Source organism: Chiroxiphia lanceolata, chromosome Z (assembly GCF_009829145.1).
Source record: "Chiroxiphia lanceolata isolate bChiLan1 chromosome Z, bChiLan1.pri, whole genome shotgun sequence".
NCBI lineage: Eukaryota > Metazoa > Chordata > Aves > Passeriformes > Pipridae > Chiroxiphia > Chiroxiphia lanceolata.
The window spans coordinates 9,210,593-9,231,309 of NC_045671.1; the positions used below are offsets into that span (position 1 = coordinate 9,210,593).

The following is a 20,717-nucleotide window of genomic DNA, read 5'->3' on the forward strand; positions in this document are numbered from 1 at the left end:
GCAGTCATACAGTGCCTTTGATGCTAAAGGCAGAGAATCAGTATTCGGGAAGGAGGTGGGTGCTTGTGTTGGGTGCATGAAGAGGGGGGACAGAGGATATGAATATGGATCAGCTGTTCAACAGGAAGATTATCTTAGCAGCAGTGTGTTGGATACCCCTGGAGCAGGCTGTGGGGCTGATGTACAGTGCCTGTAATTCAGTTGCTTCTTGCAGGATGAGTGCCTGCTGCTGCTCACTCCCAGGAGAGAAGTGTCAGTACAACGTGAGTGGATATGATTCTGTGCACAACACTTCTGCAGTCATTCTTTTATGTAACAATGTGACTTTTATTTTTGGGAAACGAGAGATCAACGGGTGTTTCAATCCCCCACACTTGTACCAGAACTAGTCTTCCTTGGAAACTGGATTCATTTCAGCGAGGGCATCGCTGAATCTTGCGGGTTAGTCTGGGGGTGAACAGGAGAGATAAAAATAAACGAGGCAAAGAATCTTCTTGGAGCTGGTTAATTATGTTGAGTCCTGAGCTTTTTTCCCCAGCCCCCCCCCCCTTCTCCACAGTCCCACAGGATGCCAGGAGTCAGGCAGAGCTCTTTTCCAGCAGAGATCAGCTCACTGTGCTGCACTGCCTGCTCTCGTAATGCCAAAGGAGTGCGTTTTGTCTTTAGTCAGATTGGCTCCATCAGTTCGCATTTCCTTCTGAATGGATAATAAAGTGGAGAATCATTTTGAGGCGAGGAGTGAAGCGGGGAGGCTGCGTGTGTGTGAGGAGCTAGGCAGTAGGCAGCTGACGAGGAGGAGTAAAGTAGCAATAGCTGCACAGCTTTCTCTCTGCCTCTGAAGTACAATATTTTCTGTTGAGTCACAACTGAAGAGAAGGATGAAGTTTTAACTGTACTTGGTACAGCCTGAGAAAGGGAAAAGATGCACTGTGGTGGGGAACTAAAGAATTTCTGTTGAGGGATGCTCCTGGAAACCAAAAGGATTTCTTCATTTTTGGCTTTTACAATCATTGGCTTCTGCTGTTTTTTGCTTTTTGGATTTTTAGTAGCTGTTTGCATTTTTTATTCCCTTCAAAACATGCCTTCAACTTTATGTGATTTCTCATCCTAGTGCTGCTGTGGAACGGGAAACTCTCGGTGCCTTTAACATTGCTTTCCCTGATACCTCAGATGGGACACCAACAATATGTTGATAATCTCCATAGTAAAAGTTCATTATCCGGTGAACCTTTAACAAGATTAGGAATCCTTCAGGACTTGTATTTTCTATGAGAACAAGCTATTGTATTCTGTAGTTTTCTATTAATTCTATAAATTTCCTTTACATTTTAACCTTTTGTTTTATTTTGAAGCAGCAAGGTAAGTGAAAGATTGGAACAAATGAAGTGGCTGGGTATAAACTGCAAGTAGGCAGCAACCAAGGGGAATTGCTCTTTATTTTTAGAGTGGGCTCTGTGTGTGTTTACTTTAGCAATACAATAGCTCCATTCGAAGCTGACTGGATTTAAAAATGTCTTTGTAAAAGCAATTTACACTTAGTATGTTCCTTTGTATGCTCTATTTCTTAGTTTTTGTTTTCACCCCTTAGATACTAATTGTAGATGTCTTATGCCTGGTATAATTGAGGTTGTGTCTGTTTACTTCTCATACTTTTCTGTTAGGAGGGTTTGTATCTCAGCTGGAATTTGACATCAAAATCACTATGAGAAGAAGAGTTAAAGGGAAAGGGCTTGGGGATAAATTAAATTTGATCACTTGAAAAGCAAATAACTTGAAGTAATTAAATTACTGGTTTGATTCTCCTTAAATGTCACTTAGAAAAGGCTTGCTTTTAACACAGAGTGTTTGTCATTGGCCTGATTTCTTGTGCTGAGAAGCTTGTGAGTTGATAAGATGGAATGACTGGCATGCAGGAGCAATGAGGATGCTGTACAAGCTCATGAATCAGAGCAGATGGTGTGACTGTTTCAGATATCTTTTCAGTTTTCCTTCCCTTTATATGGGCAGCTTTCTTTTGCTAATGGAGTGAGCCTTTGGGGGATAAACCTCAAGACTTAATACAGAATGCTGAGGTCTTCTGTCCTCAAGATGAAAAAGAGAAAGCTTATAGAAGTAAAGCTGCAGTTTTACCCCAGGAGGATTTTAGTTGCCGAGTGCTGCATTTTAGTAGCATGAGCTGGAAAACCCTAATTCCATTTGCTGCATACATTACTTTCACCCATCCCGGCTGAACACTGCCAAGTGTCTGCCCTAAAGGAGTGCAGAGCAGGTCAAATCAGTGAGCAAGATTGTGTAGCGCCAGTTAGTACGAGGGCTGTGCTCTCTCTGCCCTGACAACAGAAGTTGGGTCTCTTAATTCATTGGTGAGTGCTGCCTGTCCATCTCCTACCTGAATGTCCCTGTGAGCTGAGGCACTGTCACCTGAAAAACCAGCTGCAGACCTCCTCAGGGAGTCATCAAGAGTTTTGAGGAAATTCTTAAGGATTTGTTTCGTGGTGGTTCTTGCCAGAAGTGCAGGACTTGGAGAGTTCACACAGTAACTCGGCACTGGGCTGTAAGTTGTCTGTCTGCTTTCTTGTTAGAGGTAACTGAATAGTCACAAACCTTTCCCCAAAGCCTGGCAGACATTTCCATCAGACGCTTCTGATCCCATGGCCAGCCAACTTAGCATACCCTCATACTTTTGTTTCAGTCCTTGGAGCTTTAAATAAGAAGTTGCTTCTTGATCCTGGCTTGTCTTTTCAGTATAATGCTTGGTCCTTAGGATTCTGATTTGGGATAAATCTGTTTTAAGGAATAATTAGTGCTTTAGATTGTCCTAGGCAAACCATTTACTGGTTGATTCAGCTGTTTACAAAACCCTCAAGCTCTGGAAATAAAGGGGCTGCTGAACTTAGTTGTTTCTCCATTTGCTCTTAAACTGCTGATAGCTGCTGCTCAGGTTTGGTATTGTCTTCTAAGGAGTGAAGAAACTTTTACATAAGAACAACAGAAACAGGTGTGATTTCTATTTTTGGTAGTCAGTTATCCTTTTTGCCTTTTTCTCAGCACAGCATTGTCTCAGAACTAGGTAAGTGCCTTAGACTTAGCTTGCTGCTTGCTAGGCATGAGTCTTTGCACTGCCACGGTCGGCAGCTTCCAGGCTGTGCCTCCCTCTGCGCTTGGGGACAACCCCTATTTCTGTCTCTGGATGCCGCCTTTTCCTGGCTGCCAGGTGGTGACAGACCTCATTTGTTACTGCGAGCGATGCATCGCTGTGCCAGCCACTGCTGCTTTCAGCTTGCAGGAAAAGCTGTGATAGAAGGATGCGCTGCAGAGGGAAATGAGCACGTCTTGAAGGATAGGAGGGCTGCCTGGTGCTGAGGTGCCCTCCAGGGCTTCCCAAGACAGCTGGACTTACGGCCTGGACAACTTAGTCCTTCTCCGTCTGTGCTCACTGAAGGGATGTCGTCTGGATGACTGGCATTAGTCCCATTTTGGAGAAAGCTGAGACACATTTAACTTTTGTGTTGGTCCCTATGTTTATAGAGGGTGTTAAGGAGTTAAGGCAGGGAGTGCTATCTCCTTGTTCTACTACATAGTGATACTCTTTAATTACATTAATTTAATTTCATGCTGTTTTGCGACAGAAATTTTGACATTGAGGAATGCACTCAGAACACTTCAGTGGGTGTTGTACACTCATAGTTTGTGATTTTTACTGTTCCTTCACTTTGTAGCTGCACTAATAGCTTGCTGGTACAGCAAGATATTATTCAGAGGTGCTTTTTTGTCTTGGTTGGATGGCCTTGTGTAAAAGGTAAGAAATAACTGTGATGTGGGAGGTGTAGAGCTGTGTAATATGCAGTATTCCATGGATCATTTTTCCACCATGAGGGGGACTGACTGACCACACCTGACCTTTTATCACATCTATCAAACTGCTTTGGAAAGATTTCAAGTGTGGGGTTTTTTTTCCTTGAACGTGTCAGGTGGGAAGTGTGGCTGTCATTGATACCTGCATTGAAGTGTTCTGTCACAGTTTTTGCTCAGCTGTATAGAAACAGATGTTGTAGGTACAAGAAACCTGGAAAATACCATTAGAAGTGCTAAAAACTTAAGAAAGTTTTACAGGTGAGGCTGTCCTGAACAAGAACTTAAGTTGAGGCTACGCTGCAGAGGAACTGTGAAAGGGTTGATGAGGAGCTGAGTAATAGTTCCTCTGCTCACATTGTTTTGTTTTTAAAATTACTTTTATTCTTTTGTAACTACTGTCTGTTTCAATGGCATGGGTGTATTTCATCTTTAATCCACTGTGGTGTTCCATGTGTCTCTTCTGCAGCTTACTTTTAGCCAAAATGCCCTGAGGTGAACACGTTTCTCAACAGTATGTTTTGTTCTCTAGCTGTCCTGCTTTTTACCCAGGATTCCTCAGCTCAGTACCTTCTTAGTCATGCCAGGACTCAAAAGTTAGAGTTTTTGTTAGTTACCAGGACAAGGTTTGAAGAGAGACACATTCTTAGAAGCAAAGCAATAGTGCCATGTTCAGATATGATCCAACCCAAAATTAAACGCAATCATATTAATTAGAAAATTGCAGGCTCCTCTCCAGAAGTCATCCATCAGCAAAACTGACAGTAACCCTTCATACCTCCGTCAAGACTTGTTGTTAGGATTATTTCAGCAATTAATGTGTTTAAAAATGCTATAATATTCTCAGGAAGAGTCAATGTTTCAGCATGCAGAGTGCTGGGGCGACGTTGCTATGGCAGCCCTAGCCATGATTTTCTTTCTCTTGTTAATGCCAATTTTTTTATTCCCAGAATGTCCTACATTTTAGTTATTGGTATTCTTCATTTTTAAATGGTTCTTTATAAAGTAGCAAGACCATTTATCAGTCATTTTATTGCTTTTCCCAGTGTAATTGCTAGTGCAGGTAATACAATACCACTTTGTGTGGAAGATACTGTAAATATAATCTAATAAAAAAGACTTCACTCAGTAGCACGAATCAATAGCCAGAGAGGCTGCTGTGAAATGTTTTTCTGATCATAGTTAATTATTTTTATATGTCTTTACTGGTGACCTTGAACATCACATCTATTCTGAGATACCACCACCTTCTAGCATGATGTTGTGGGGTAAAGATGTCTCAGTATTTACATTGGTGTGATGAAAAACAGACAACCAGTAAAAATGTCAGTATATCAAACATTGGAATAGGCTGCCCAAGTGGGAAGTGGTGGAATCAGCCTCCCAGGAAGTATTTAAAAGATGTGTAGATGTGGCACTTAGTTTAGTGGTGGCCTTGGAAGTGTGGGGTTAACAGTTGGACTTGAAGGTCTTGAAGGTCTTTTCCAACCTAAAGAGTTCTATGATTTCGTAAGATAAACCCACCTCATTTTAGCAGAGGTTTAATGGACATAGGGTGTGTGCTTCCACTCCCTTTTTTTCTACTGGACTACAGCCAGTTCACTGCAGTGTGGGGCAGTGCTGAAGGCACCACAGTGCTACCTTTGTTTTGAATCATGTTGGCCAGTGGCTCACAGAGCAGAAGGTGCTGCTCAGAGGGGGTTGCAGCCATCTCTCCTCTCCCTGGGAAGAGCCTGGCCTTCCCCAAGTGCCCAAAGTGTATAATATGACTGATCTCAAGCAGAGATAACATAACTGCATTTTATTCCTTCATGGGATTTCTCATGTTCTCCTTTCTCCTTCATGGATGCTGGCATGCCATGCTTTTGCTCCTGTTGTCATGGCAAATCCATGTGTCAGGAGGAAAAGTAACTGTTGTTTGTGGATTATATTACATTACTTTACAAGGATATTTCATAAGTGTGTCCAGTGACAAGGTAATAAGCTGTGCAGTGTTTATGGTAGCTCATGTGTTTCCCCTGTTAAAAATCTTAATATGTCAGCTTTGTCCTCATGGAAATAGCAAAATAAACATCCTCAAGTAAAGCATCAGTGTGTTCCTCATGTTTAGCTTGAGCATTGGTTCGTTTTGAGAATTTAGGGAACATAGAAATGATGGTACCTTTGTATGCTGCTCTCCAGCCTGCACACCTGGAGACAGCTGCATTGAACTGAGCATAGAGTTCTGGAGAGAAACGCTTGCTAACAAGGCGGTCAGAACAAACCTTGTGTAGTCAGTGAAGGCTTGCAGCATCTGGCAGGATACTAGGATCCAAATACTCCTTTTTTTAAAGACTTGATTTCTTGTTATGTGTTAACGTGACTCCTGGAGTGATTCTGGAAGAGAAAAAGACTTCAGCAAGGATTTGCATCTAGATTAGATTTTTTTTTTTTTCCCTGGCTGAACTTGCATTAACTTCATTGTCACTTTGCACATCAGTGCTACAAAAAAGAATGACCCCAATGCAGGCAACTGGAGAGGAATAAGAGATCTTTACAGGGCACAAGTGACTGCAGAGCACCCAAGTCTGGAGCACTGGAATGGGACAGGAGCCCCCACACCCTGGGTGGAGAGGAGGAGTGAAGGACCCTGGCAGGAGGTGCAGAGGCACTCTGGGGACAGCCCACAGAATGAGGTGGGCGAATGTCCAGAACTCCAGGCCTGAGTGTGGGTTTGGGGTGGCAAAAGGCAGGGAATGGAGGAAGAGGAAGCCTGTGGGAGAGGTGCAAAGAGGGCGATTCTCTTACTTGGTTCTTGGCATTCGTCTAAGTGGGCAGTGATTTGCTCTTTGGTAGTAAACAGCAATTTCCGTTCATTTCCACCCACTGTAGAGAGAGGTGGGGAGGCTTCCCTCTGAGCTAGAGCTGCTGTCCACGTGTTCTGCTCTGACCTTGTTCCATCTTGGGAGGAAAGAGTTTCTGTCCTTCTTGGGGTAAGATGGAAAGGTACTGATGGTATTTGATGAAATCAAGGATTTTTTTTTTTAAAATCTCCTACGAAATAGGTATTCTTGTATATCTATATGTACCTACATATACATACATACATATACATAAACCACAAACACTGTATATATAAATAAAAATGACGGCATTGTACTGTTTGCACTTGAGCTTCCAGCTTTGAAACAGCTGCAGTCCTGCAAGAAAGCGTTCAGCAGGCAAAAGTGATTTCTGTATCAAACTGCTGCTGTTGAGTGTTGCAGCAGACAAAAGAAATGAGAGCAAACACCATTTTGAATTGATTTCTGATTTTTTTTAACTAAAATGATCATTAAGCCCCTCTGATGCCTTGAAAGCTGAGTACGGAAGGAAACATGATGAAGATTGAGCTTTCTGAGGGAAACCTTGCAGAAGCATAGGTAGGCTTTTCTCCTAGCACTTGGAGTTCAATATGCTGGATAATATTTGAAATGAGCATTTCTGTGTGCTACCCTCAAGCAACACATGTAGGGAGCCACAACTGTGGAGCCCTTTTTCTTGGCTGCCATTGAATCGAGGTGCTTGGTCTCTGAGGGTTCATTTCTTAATACTGGTAGTGATTTTCTGGTGTTAAAGATCAGTTACCCAACCAAGTGGAAGTAGCTAAACTGTGTGGAAGAAGAGAGTCTGAGAAAATATTTCTTATGTCAACCCTATTCTATGAGAGAGTAGTTAGATAAGAAAGACATTAAAAAAAAAAAGAAAATTTTTTTCTGGACCAATGGCCTGAAAGTTCTATAAAATTAAAACTTGTTTTCTTTTAAGCAGCCATCAATCAATCTCACAGAGAATTTGTTTAGCCTACGTAAGGGCACGTGCTGCCTTTGCTGTGGTAGTTCAGCTGAGATGCTCAATGATGGGACTTCAACCTGAAGCACAGATGCAACTTCTATTATAGCATATTAATTAAGCTCTTATTATAGACATTGGTATTTGCAGTGCTGCTTCCTCCAGATCAAAAAACACTCTCTCCTTTCCTACCCACAAAATGAAGCAACAAAAGTGAAAACAAAATGCTCACCACGATGAAAATGCTCGCTAACAGGCTGCGTGCTCACTGCTGGCAGCAGCACAGCCAGCTGTGAGGTGGAGCCGAGGACCTGTTAGGGAGGATTTCTACACCTCAGCAGCTTGGGATCAGTGCAGGTGAAGAAACTTTGAGTCAGTGTTTGGAAACTTTGAGTTAATGCTTTGAAAATGGGAGTCATTGTATGCGCTCCCAAAAAGGGACCAGGTGAAAGCTTCTGAGAGATTTTGGAGCAAATGGATGTGACGGTGTGATGATTAGGTTTGTGCATTGTGAAGCTTGAAAATGTTTGGGTTTTTTTTTTTTGAGTACTAGGTAATCATAAAAATGGAAGATAGGTACTATAGGTCTTATTCCAAATTAGAATATGAGAAAGAATATGTGCTTCAGCAGCAAGTCCAAACTGAATCATCAAATACACTTGTGTTCTCCAGTCACAGTGGCTCCAGGAGGTTCTCTCTATGGATCTCTGTCTAACTTACACTCTGGAGGAAAAAGCTGATTGTTATGTTGCTTACTAAGTGCAGCAAAGACACATGAAAGTTTGAATTAGTTAACATAGTGAGGGTTTTTTGTTTTTATTGTGCTCTTTGCAGAGGGGATTTAAATCGGGGAAAATGATCCACTGCAAAATCTTGAGAGTTGAAGTGACATGCAGAATCTTCCTGCTGTCAGCTCAGCCTGTTTGTGCATATGCTGAGTGTGGCATATTTAACTGCAGGTTAGCTCGGGAGCTTGCAAGCTTTGAGGTTTTTTGGGTTTGCTTCATTTTGGTTTTGTTGGTTTTTTTTTTTTTACTGTTCGGTAGCAAAATATTAAGATGAAAGTATTAAAATAGCAGAAAGGTTTTACACTTAAAATCTGTCATCCAATCTTTCTGCCACTTTACATCACTTTGTGCAATTCCTGTGGGCTAGCTGGTAGTGCGCCAAGTTGAATTTGATTTCTGCTTTGGTTTGAAGCAAGAAAGGATGAAGATTGTGAACTTGAAAGGAAAGGAAATGTGCAAGGATAGAATTTCTGATGTCGGAAATTCTGTATTCAGAGGGGTAATTAAATCACATAGTGCACTATTGCCAGGAACTCAAGCTTAGAGTAATTTGCAAACCTTGTAGAAAAAGGGAATGACCACAATTGCTCTTTAGATCTTTTTTTTTTTTCTTTCTTGAATAGAAGAGGAAGTGAGAAACACTTATTTCTACAAAGAAGAACCTGATCAGGGGAGGTGGCCAAAAGCAAGACAGTGTCTATACACTCTAAATAGCACATTCTCTTTCTGTCTGATTTTATGTGTATGCTGTTCTTGGGTTTTTTTGTTATTCTGCTGCTTAAGTTACTTTGGCTATTTCTATCTGAACCAAACTGTAATGTTTTTTCCCCTCTTTCGGTAGCTGCTTCATGACAGAATAAAAACTGGATGCGAGTTGTGATTGATGTGTGCTTTTGCAGCTTGTAGCACTATGAGAAACGCAGGTGCAGCTGATGATGTTTGCTAGAAGTAGATTGAAAAAGCAAGAAAATGAAATTTCACTTCTGCACAGAAAACCTGTTGTAAAACTGTGGGGCAGGAAGCAATTCCGGAAGCAAAAACTCCATTTGTTTCTGCGTGACAAAATGAAGAGGCTTCTTCAAGGCCAGGTAGATGATAATTCAAACCACGCACATCGCTGCCAGCTATCCCCAGTGGAGATTGAAACAGACGTGTTTGTTTGTGGAATAAAGAGGAGCCCCGGGAGCACTGAATTTTCCACAGCTGGAGGGGACTTTCATCAGGATGGAGGACGTGATTCCAAAGGAGTGAGTGAAGTTTGTGTTGGTGAGGTGGAACTGAACTGGGATGGCTATGTGAAAATACCGTGTTCGGTTCAACAGAACAAGAAGGACTCGCAGGGAAGTTCTTCTGATGGTATCACACAGACCTCGTCTGAAATAAAGAGCAGAGTGTCTGAGGGGCAGGACCTTTCTTCCCTGAGCATTACCATGAGCTGGAGGGATGCAGCTGAAAGGCAAGGGTGCTTTCCTCAGGAAAAGCCCACTGCATACAAGAGCCGTAGAAGGCAATCAAGAGATCGCTCAGCTGATGTGGTTGATTACATTGTTAAAGAGCTCCAGGGAATAAGTCGAATCCAGACGGAGATTGCAGAGCTCCGTCAGCACCTTACCTTGATAAAAGGCTCTGTGGATGAAGTCTCCAGCTGCGTGGATACAGTCTTGAGCGAGATAGAAGGCCTACAAGGTGGTTCCAGTGGCAAAACCCAGGGTACACATGCTCGAGAGCCAAGAAAGGAGGTACAAAAGGAAGAACCAGTACTGTATTTTTATGGCATCCCAGAGGAAGATGGTGAAAACACAGTAGAGCTTATCTGCAGCTTCTTGTCTGAGTATCACTGCTTCAATGGTATTCAGTGCAGTAAGTATATAAAAGATGCTTATAGATCAGATGTGGGTACAGGCAAGCCATTAATGCCAAGACCAGCAGTTGTGAAACTTGTCAGTTGTGAACAGAGAGACTTTATTTTACAGAAGTCTATCCTTCTACAGAGCTCAGGGGTCTGGATTGCTACCAGTGAGGAGCAAAAGCGGCAGAATGGCCAGAAAACAGATTCGGTCTCTTTGCAGTCTGGCTTCAAGAAAAATCATCACAACTCGGTGAATCCTGATGGAACTCAGAGAACTGATGCAGTTGGGCAACTCCAAATGGACTCATGCCAGGTTAAGTATAAAAGCACGAGTAGGAAAGCACAATGCACAGGACAGAGACCTGATTCTGCGCAGAAATCAGCCAAGGAAAGCAACTCAGTATCTGAGACTGGAAAGGAAACACAAATAATAAGCTGCAGTGAGCAGCCTTCAGATGACAGTGACATTCACCAGGTCCTTCATGAACCTCTGCAAAATCCACAGGTGACCAATTGGGCCAGATCAGGTGATGGAAATCACTGCTGCTCATCTGACTCTTCTGGCCGTGCAAACCAGATGTGTGCTTCAAATAATGGTGGTGAGCACAGGCTTGACACTGAAAATGTCACTGAGAGTTGCTCTTCCCTTCTAGAAAAAGATGAGGGCATAACCACAGAAGAAATTGAAATAGACTGTGATACTTCATGCAAACTAACCAGTGCAGAGAAAGTTGATATTCAAAGAGAAGATGTTTCTAGTGGGGTGACAACCATTAGCTATGATCATACAACAGATGAAATGGCTGATAGTAGTGACAGCTTGAAAGATATGATCCAAATGGACCTGAATGATCAAGATCCAACTGATCAGGTCTTTAGGGATGTCCTGGAAAATTCTCAGTATTTTCTTGACCATTCCCGGGATAACATTGATCTTGTAGACATGAAGTTTTACACCAATAAGCTTGGGAAAGCTATTCACCACTTCAGGTCTGCTCTGCAGGTGGTGTTTCATAAACTGGAAACAAGTGATTCTGAAATTCTTTTGGAAAATGATAGTGGCTTACAGATGGATGATGACAACACACTTATGCTGACCAGTTCAGGTATGGGTGGCAGCTCTGACAACTTTGCAGAAACCCCTCCTAGTCAGTCCTCTGAGAGCCAGGCAAACACAAATGTCAACAGCGAAGCATCTGCTCAGGTGCAATTTGCTCCTTCCAGTCTTTCCTCTGTTCCTCATGAGCCTCCTGTTTCCAGTTTGGTGCCATCATCTGACTGTGAAATCCCTACTGGGCAATGCTTACCTCCCGAGGAGCTTGGAGAAGATGTGAACACCCTGCCTGAGCCGGCAAAGGAGTGCAGACCCATGAGCCTTGACAAGGTGTGCGCAGAGACCATCTACCTGAACAAGTGCATCAACAATTTCAAAAATGTGCTGAGGGAAAAGAGACAAATGCGTAGGAGACTCTTAAAAGAATTAGCACAGGAAGGAAACTGGATTTCTGCTGAGGAGACAAATTCAGGTAAAATGAAAAAAATGTTTTTAAGGAGATGTCAAAATCTGATATTTGTGCAGCCAGCGGCCAAAACCTCATTATGTGGGTGAACGGTTTATCAGAAGTTGTGAGCAAATAATTACAAAGACGAGTACATATGCTGTTCAACACTACTGACAAAACTGCCTAAAATTTATTGTGTAACACACTAAAATGCCAGTTAGCAAGCTTCACCTCTCTTTTTTTTTTCTTTTTTTTTTTTTTTTTCCCAGACAGGAAGATTTGCAGTGCTTCTTCAAAATAGCAGGTGTTAAGGTTTTTCATCATAATTCGTGACTTGGTTTCTTGTTAAATATAATAGCTAAGACATGTGATAACAAAGTGTGCATTGGAGCTATAAGTATCCAGATTTGCAGTTTTGTGAGTTGAGTGGATCTAGACTTCAAGTGACTCTATCACGAAGTGGGAGTTCTCAGTGTTTAATCACTGCTAGGTGTTACCCTAGTACAGACCTTTAAAAATAAAAACTAAATAAAACCAAAACACACACACAAAATGGTTGAGACTTGTATTTTGGTATTGTTTCTGTAACTTGTCCTTGAGATGAGAAATTGTTCATTTCTGTGGAACTACATGCCTTACTTCCAGCACAGATATTGAAGAGCCAATATGAGGTGATACAGTGGTGGAGCTGTGCTGCTAAATCTATCCCTGAGCATGTGGGAGATAGAGCTGACCAGCATCTTTTGATGGGACACGTTTTGATAGGCCTTGATTTGGTAAAACAGAACCTAAACTTGAAATGTAACTCCATCCGCCCCCTTCCTCTCCAGGCATTGAGAACACTTCCTTGGTGTCATCTCTGTCCAGATCACTACACAGTTAAGGGAAGAGGCTTTGTTTCAAGAGTGGAAGATATTTGAATTGCAGCTTGAAATCCTCACATCCGTATTGTGAACTTCTGTGTATCAAATACTATGTTCACTCTTCTTGCAATCATGAAAGCTAGTCAGAGTAATCAGAGGGGTCTTTTTCTGACTGAAAGAGTCATTTAACTCCAAGTGCTTTTCCAGTGACTGTGCTTTCACTGTGAACAAACAGTGTGTCAACCTGTATTTGACTTCTGTACCAATGACCTTCTGAGTTGTGCTGATCATAAAGCTAGTGAGGGAAACATTGGGATTTGTTGACAGGCTTGGCAGACATGCTTTTTTTTTTTTTTTTTTTTTTGGTAGTGTTGGTGTGGTGCTCAAGTCTGGACATATGTCCTTATTTTAGGATCTCAAGGAACGGCCAGGGGTTTGGATTAGCATATATCACAGTGCAGCAAAAGTATTGAAATAGCCTGTTTCTGGATGTGAGAGGAGCCTGATCATCTCAGCAGAGTCTGGGCAGTACAGGCATGTTCACAAGGAGGGAAGTAGCCAAAACAGTAAAGGAGGAGAAGAAGGAACAGAGCTGGATTTAGTACCTCAAATCTGGCTCCAGGGTGAATTGGCATTCCTGAGCCTCCCTGGTTCAGTTCTCCTGAACATCATCTAGTGACGTGACAAAGAGTTGGTGCTTGTGTGACACTCATGTAAAGGTGGATCTACATATTAGATTTGGCTATTGAAGCTATAAAAATAAGTGTGTGATGAAATTGTGACGCAGGAAATGTGCTCTGAGAGATGGGAGGAGTCAAATGAGTCAAGGGTAGTGGAAAACACTGGTTAAAGGATAAGGAAAGGAAGAGACCTTGAGGAAAAAAACCTGGAGAAGATGTCAGGAAACAAAGTAGTCTAGACCCTCAGAGCTAGGCAGGGAAGCTGTTTGGGAGTTGGAACTAGATGATCTTTAGGTCCCTTCCACAAGCCATTCTGTGATTCTGTGACTCTCTGAAATGGTGTTGTTCTGGCTCTGTGATTCTGTGACTCTGAAATGGCATTGTCCTGGCATGCATTTTTACAGAAAGAGAAGCTGCAGTTTTATGTCCTGCTTTGATGTACTCAAGTTTGAGCCAAGCTCTTATTTTCTTCCTTTAGAAAAAGCATCATAGTTGGAATGCAATGAAATCTTGTTGGTTTGCCTTTTTTCCCAGCTGTAGATGAGTGTTTATGTCTCACTTTAAAAATGTAATTTGTTGTTAATAGGCTTTCCAGTTCCTGAGTAAAGTCCACTGAAAACCCAATTCATGTCTGCTCAAAAGTTCAGTTCAGGGTATTTAATTAAATATGTTTGGCAGCAGCTTGCAGCAAAGGAATGGATGATAACTTTGAAGGTGTTGGTAAATCTGCATGTTTTGGTGAATCAGAGATGATGCACTGGCATAAAGGTTTAACTTATTTATAGTTGTACACAGATGCAAATTACCGGAAGAATTTGGAACTTGGCAGATGCATAATTGTTGTGTTTAATTGGAAGTCAAAATAAAAAAAAAAATAAAATATCCTCTGAAAATCTGTGGAAGCTTTTAAAATTTGAATTTGAGAAAAAAGAAAAAAAAAGTGAAAGTGAAGATGAAGATAGTTTGATTTTTTTTTTTTAATGAAAAGTCCTGAAATAGAGATTTTTGTAGATGTAAGGTGACTGCTCAAAAGTGGGATAGTGAAAGAGTTCTGTGATAGGCGTTTAACCAAGTTAGTGACCACTGATGAAGTGCACATGCTGTACTGAGACACAAGATTTTAGATCTTTGTCTGCAGTTACTCAGAGCTTTGTCAGATTTTGTATTTGGCCTGAAACTGTCCCTAACCACCTTAAATTGATGGGGCTCAGAAATCAAGGATATGTATGGAATTTAAGCTAAAATGTTTTGTTGTGTTTGTTTGTGTTTTTTTTTTTTTTAATTAAAAAATTAGTCTAATGTAGGATTTATTGCTTTGTGTTTGTATAAAAATAAGCTTGACCTATACTGGAGATGCACTAGTGCCCTGAGGTCTTAAAATTTGGCAGTGCTAGTCTGCGTCAAGGAATTTTCTGTGGAAAATCAACCCCAAATGAGCGAAGTGAACACGCTCTTGAAAAATGTGTAGCTTGCATATGCTCACTGGTAGCTTGGTACTGTTGAGCTGTTGCACTGCCAGAGACTCCATCTGTCCTCAGTGATTTCCAGCCGGGGGCTAAAAGCGGGGTTTCCCTGCTCGACGTGACTGAGATCCAAGGCAGACCTGAGAGGGGACACAGGTCCAGGTCTTCTGCATCCTCTGCCCTCTGAGACTCCATGAGAGACATCAGGAAGGACTAACTGTTCAAATACAAAGGAGTTAAAAACCCAGGAATGAGGAGTATCTGGCTCTGAAACACACTGAAACAACTGCACGGACCAAGTCAGGAGAGAATTTGGCTTGGGTTGGAAGGGCTTGGGGTAACTGTGCAAAAAGAAGGACAAAACCAGAGGACTTGGAGTGTGTCTGTCTAGGTGAGAGGGTTTTCCCTAACACAACAGGACAGACAGGAAGATTATGTTATATATAGAATATAAAATTACTTCAGAGGAAAACAGTCAGAAGTGTCCATGCCTAGCAAAACATATGCCCACCTGAGTCTGGGGTGGACCCCAAATTTCCTCAGCTTCTCCAGGTCTGTGCCGAGCTGACTGTCACAACACAGCACTTCTGCCACACCGGCTGTTGGGTAGAAGACAGCAGCATCCTGCTGCTTGGGATTTCTCCTCTGTGAGCTCCAAAGGAGAAGCCTGCAGGGTGGTCCGGAGGCTTTCTTCCCTAATGAGCACCCATGCAGGCATGTCTTAAGGTGGAAAGTAGGGGTTTTATTTTAGCTACAATCCAGCACTTCATTTGCTAAAGTAATTTGACTTCTCCTTAGCAATTGAGTTAAAATAGCTTCTCTATTTTCCTGTCTTAGTGATTGCATGTCTGTAATTATACCCATGTAGACAGTAACTTCAAAAACTATTTTTGCTTTTAAACCAGTTTGAGTGTCTCCTGTTGCCATGAAGATATTCCTTACCCTCCATCTTTCATATGCAAATGAGTAATATGATTCTTCTGTGCAGGGAGAGAATTATCTGATTGGCCGACTTAAAAAATATCGTCTGTACCGGAAGTTTTGAGTATGACTCTCATGTAACTTTACTAGCCCTGAAATTACCTATCCATAAACATGAGATTTAGTGTAGGAGGCTTCTGGATTTTTTTTTTCTCAGAGGAAAATTGCCTAGATGTATAAACCCAGAAAATATCTCTCTGCATTACGGCATTTGCAAAAGCAAAATGTGTTCCGTGGGAGCTGCCGGTTTCCTCATACCGGGCAAAATGTACAGGGGGTGAAGAGGGAAGCAGCAGGGATGCTTCAGATGCAGGCAGTGGATGCAGTCCAGGAGAAAGGAGGAATCAATTTTGTTTCTCTCTATAAGTACAGGTTTTCTTTCCTGTATGAAAAGCTGCTCCAATTCTGTATTAAGATTATTTAAAATTCTTCAGTTAATAAAACAAGAACTATAACTTGAAAAAGAGCTCTCAAAAGCATATGTGCATGTGCAGGTATGGATGAAATCTGACTAGTTTAACCGAGATTGATTGAAAGCGATTAGTTGACTGGTGTACGTCCCAAGAAGTGCATGGGAAAACTCTTCGCTGCACAAATGTTTTATCAGCTTGTGGCAAAACTTTACCCCAGTTTCTGAAATCATTTTACAGATCTCATGGCAGAAATCTGGTCTATTAACTTTTGTTCCTCTTCTTCTTCTCTTTTTCTTTTCTTTGCAGAAGGAGGTAGAGGAGAGCTCCAGGTTGTACATGTTGTCCCTTGTAACCAGCATCTCTTTCTGAAACCCCTCTGTGTGCATGACTCGTCTCCATGTAGCCAATTGCTCCTGCTGAGGCGCTGAGGTTCAGTTTAGCATGTCATGGTTGTCAGAGGCTTTGTTTAACACTGTGTATGAGTTAAGAGTCTGTTCAGTGCGTATTATCTTGGACAAAGAGGAGAACATGAATGCTTGGAGTGATCTCCTCCCTTTGGTGCTCTGTGGGGTGTGTGTGATGTTCACAGGCACCGTGTTAGCAGAGTACAAGTTGTTTTTCTTGTCCTTTCCAGTCTTCCCTTTTATGAATCTTGTTTAAAGCAAGTATATATTTGTTTTTCTTCAGTTATGTTATTTCATTTCATGTCTGTTTGGTTCATACACTTAACATCAATTACAGTCAAAAGTACATCTATGGGCTATAATACTGAGATTAAGCAAGACTGGATGCTGAAAGGTGTTCACTGCAGATCCCAGGTCTTTTTAGGTAGCTACAGGCTTCACTTTGCTTTGAGCAGGGCTCTGTGCCACATGGGAAGAGCAGGACTTTTCCCTTTATACCTACAGTTATTACTTCTCTACTCATGGACTGGTTACCTCTCTGCTTATTACTCTGTGGGCAACAGGTGACTCTTTCCTCCTAATGGGATCTGCAGAATTGTTTTATTGACTGCTGTGTGTTTTGTCAACAGTTGTGTTTGTAACTGTACCTCATACAGAGAAATTACTGTCTTTTGGATCCTCAGCTGTTTTATTTTCTTGAATCCGTGCTGCATGGATTCAGTGCCTGCTGTGCTTCTCCCTCTCCCTTTGATGTATGAGTGAGGCTAAATCTGTTTCCTGGAGTACGCTGAACGTTCCAGGGCTTTTGGGCCTCCGTGCAGATATCATCCATTGAGTTTGATTAATTTGCATTTCTCAACTTTATTGGTTCACATATCAGCAGTTTTGTTTCATTCTTACTGGTAAATATCTGTCTATTAATGCTTTTTCAGGAATTTTTCACCACTGGGATAAGTGGTGTCAAATACTTGTGTTAAATTCCATCTTCCTCTGGCTTCAGTGCAAACCACTGCAACCTCCTTTAAACTGCTCATCTGGCAATTAGAAAAGTGGTACTGGATGATACATCAAGTGGAATGAGTTTCCTTTGGGGCTCTTCAGTCCTCAATTAAATTGATGCTGTTGCAGAATAGAGAATGAATTTAAAATAATCCCTTGACTTGTTGCAGCTTTGGATTCCATGTAAAATACAGCATATTTGAGTTCAGTGAAGACATTGAAACACAAGACTGACTCATTTAATTCAGAAAATTTAGTTCAGTTTGACTCTGCTAATGCCTCTGAAGAAACGCTCTAATTAGGCATGACCAGAAGTTTAATTTAGACAGTGAAACAGTTGCTCCTTGTTTAGCCTGATTCAGATTAACCTATATCTAAACTGGGGGTTTTGAGATTTAATAATAAAGCATGGTATTTGAAAGCAAGTTAGGATGATTTTCAAAACAAATAAAAGTCATTATTTTTTTTAATCTTTTTAAATAAAGCATCATAAAGCAGCTTTCCATGTTTTACATCTGTTTTTATCTTGAGAGGATAATGTGTTAGACACAGTACTTACATGTGATGGAAAGTTGCATTGTTAGGAAGTTTTTTATGTGGAGAGATAGATTTTGTATGGAGGGCTAACAGATCTAGGGATATTATTCTGTTTTCTTATGGTGCTCCAGACTTGGTGATTTTTTATTTTTAATTTTTTTTATGCCTCTTCATCCATTTTATGGATTTTTGCCTCTACAGGATTACATAATTGTTCTGGCTATTAAAGCATCATCTTGTGTATGAGAGAATTTGCAAATTTAAAAATTGCAGCTTTGTTAAATAGCTTCTCAGATTACTTTTAAGCCTAGTTGGTGCTTTTCTTAAGAAAACAAAACTCCTATTAGTTTCATATTTAGGCTTCACCAAACATTACCTTCCCTATGACTGAATACTGTGCTTTAGATGATCATGTCTGTTACCTTGTTTAATCCAGGGCCTTAAATTTATGCTGCTCTGTCACTGGCATTGTGTTGCTAACTGGTTTTTGGTAGATAAGAAACTTTAATTGCTTGGAGAAGACCTTTCAGCAACTGGTTGCAGCATGCTTTACTGTGAGTGAATATGCCGTGGTACTAGGGGTGACAAGCACTTCCTCAGCTGAAGGTTGTTGCTGGACAGTAGGTATAAAAATGTCATCCAGCAACATCAGAAATAATAAAAAAAAAATCAAATAAAGATGTGATGGGCTGTTTTGTTTACATGTTTGCTTCTCCAGCATTTCAGTGCTCCTTCACGTGCTTACTGGAGATTTAAAAAAATAAAATATTTCAGATTCAGACTGGTCTGGCTGCTTCCAAGGAAAGATCAAGTGACAGAGATGTGCAGAGAAGATGCATAAGCCAGCAAAACACTTTCTGTGACATGCAGCATGTGGATCACTGGGTGTTAAATGTGTCTATTTTCCCTTTGCCTCTCCCGTTTGCTTTGGGAAGGACAGTGCTAAAAGCTCTCACAGTTGTTACAGTGTTCTTCTCACCTGCCTGTCGCTTCCGCTGCTTGCCCAGGCTGTGAGTGAGTCAGGCTGCTGCTGTGGGCTGAACTCGAGCAGATCCATAGCTGTGCAAGTCCTGGAGCAGCTGCTGGAGCCGTGCTGTTCCCTGGTCTGAGTGCTTCCTTTGAAGGGTGGGAAACTCCTCCTCTGCAGCAAATCCATCTAATCAGCATTGCCATTTACCTTCTTTAAATGGAAGGGAATATATGAAGAGTTCCTACCCACACCAGTGGTGCAAACTATGGATTACTTTGTTTAACTGACACTAATGGAGGTGTCTGGATCCTTGAGCCAGCACTTGTAGCTAGTGAAGCCTGGTTCTTTGACTGCATATGTCAGTGCAAGAAGAGGCTGCAGAGGACTTCTTGGTGACTGCCAGTGCTCTACCACTGTGATATTGTGCCATTACATCTTATATAAACCTCCTAATTTTCTTCTTTAGAACTCGTTAGGTTTGGTGTCTGCTTCTCCTTTTAAAAGGCTGCTACAGAACTGTCATGGTGAGGCACCTTTGAATTTTCATCCTCTGTTTATGATTAGCTGCAGTTCTGCTCCCACTCTCCTGCCTATTGAACAAACACAGGAAAAGGTTCTTTTTGCTAGAGTAAGCAAGATGTTTTGTTCTCCTTCAATAGTATTGTATTTACATCCTCAAACTGCTTTTGCTGTTTTTCTTTGTGAATTCTTTTCATTTTGATATAGACTAAAAAGGTTTCCTATGCCTTTGCTAAAGGAGTCTTGCCAGCACAGTACAAAGGTATTTATGATTTTAGTTCTGTGGAGACATTTCACTGAACATACTCTGTGGATGGTGTTCTCTGCTTACATGGCCATATCATAGAGGCTTTCGGTCAATGGACTCAAGTCCATTGTCACGTGTTTTTCTCCACTGAGGAACACCCTGTATGCAGTCAAGTTCACAGCAGGCTTTGGGACTTTGACCTTGCCGTTTGTTCCATGCTTATTCCCCCATTGTTGCAGTCTTTACTGCCATCAGTTCTTTCCACTGGACATATGTGTTCAGTATCAATAATTCCCCTGTGTTTGTCATTTCCAGATTTTATCAGCAGATCCTGCTTACTCCCACTAGCTTCCTTATTGCGTTGTCCATGGCTGGCTCAGTTACAGTTAGTTGTTTATCCACCTTAAAGCTCCTTCCTCCTCCTCAGCTTATCCGGCCTTATTAACGTCACATGGCATTGCATCAAAAGTTTTTTACTGAAATCAAAATTCAGCTTATCATTAATTTTACAGTATAAAGAAAAAATAATTGGTTTGTGAAACAAAACCAAAATGTTTTCAAAATTGGTGCACCTCTGTTACATTTTTTTCTGTTTTTCACTTGCCTCCATGTTAATTCTTTTCTTCATGTTTGCTCAGAAGCCTTTCAAGCTGTTGAAGCCGATAATGATCCTACATTAATCCGGATCACGCGTCCTTCCTCCCCACACACACCTTAACTGTGGATACTGCATTGCCTCTTCTACAGTCTCAAGGCATCAGTCCCTGTTTGATAGATGTCAGGGGCTGATTCTCTTGGCATTTTCTCAGGGAGAAGGCTGCCTGGAGCGAATTACCTCTT

General features: G+C 41.5%; 1 protein-coding gene across 12 annotated transcripts in view; it reads left to right on the forward strand.

Moving 5' to 3' along the window:
• Positions 1-20,717, forward strand: part of UNC13B (unc-13 homolog B) — a 209,623-nt gene that overhangs the window by 99,600 nt on the left and 89,306 nt on the right. For 4 of the 12 annotated variants that reach the window (XM_032675041.1, XM_032675042.1, XM_032675040.1 and 1 more), the window contains exons 1-2: positions 7,546-11,825; positions 16,508-16,530. The exons of 6 other annotated variants lie outside the window; for them this stretch is intronic. In XM_032675041.1, the coding sequence (XP_032530932.1) occupies positions 9,383-11,825; positions 16,508-16,530 (2,466 nt within the window). In that variant the 5' untranslated portion in view covers positions 7,546-9,382. Of the gene's footprint in view, positions 1-693; positions 1,360-3,078; positions 3,800-7,545; positions 11,826-16,507; positions 16,531-20,717 lie in introns of those variants that run through there. 2 more of the 12 variants (XM_032675038.1, XM_032675039.1) reach the window with 2 other exon arrangements.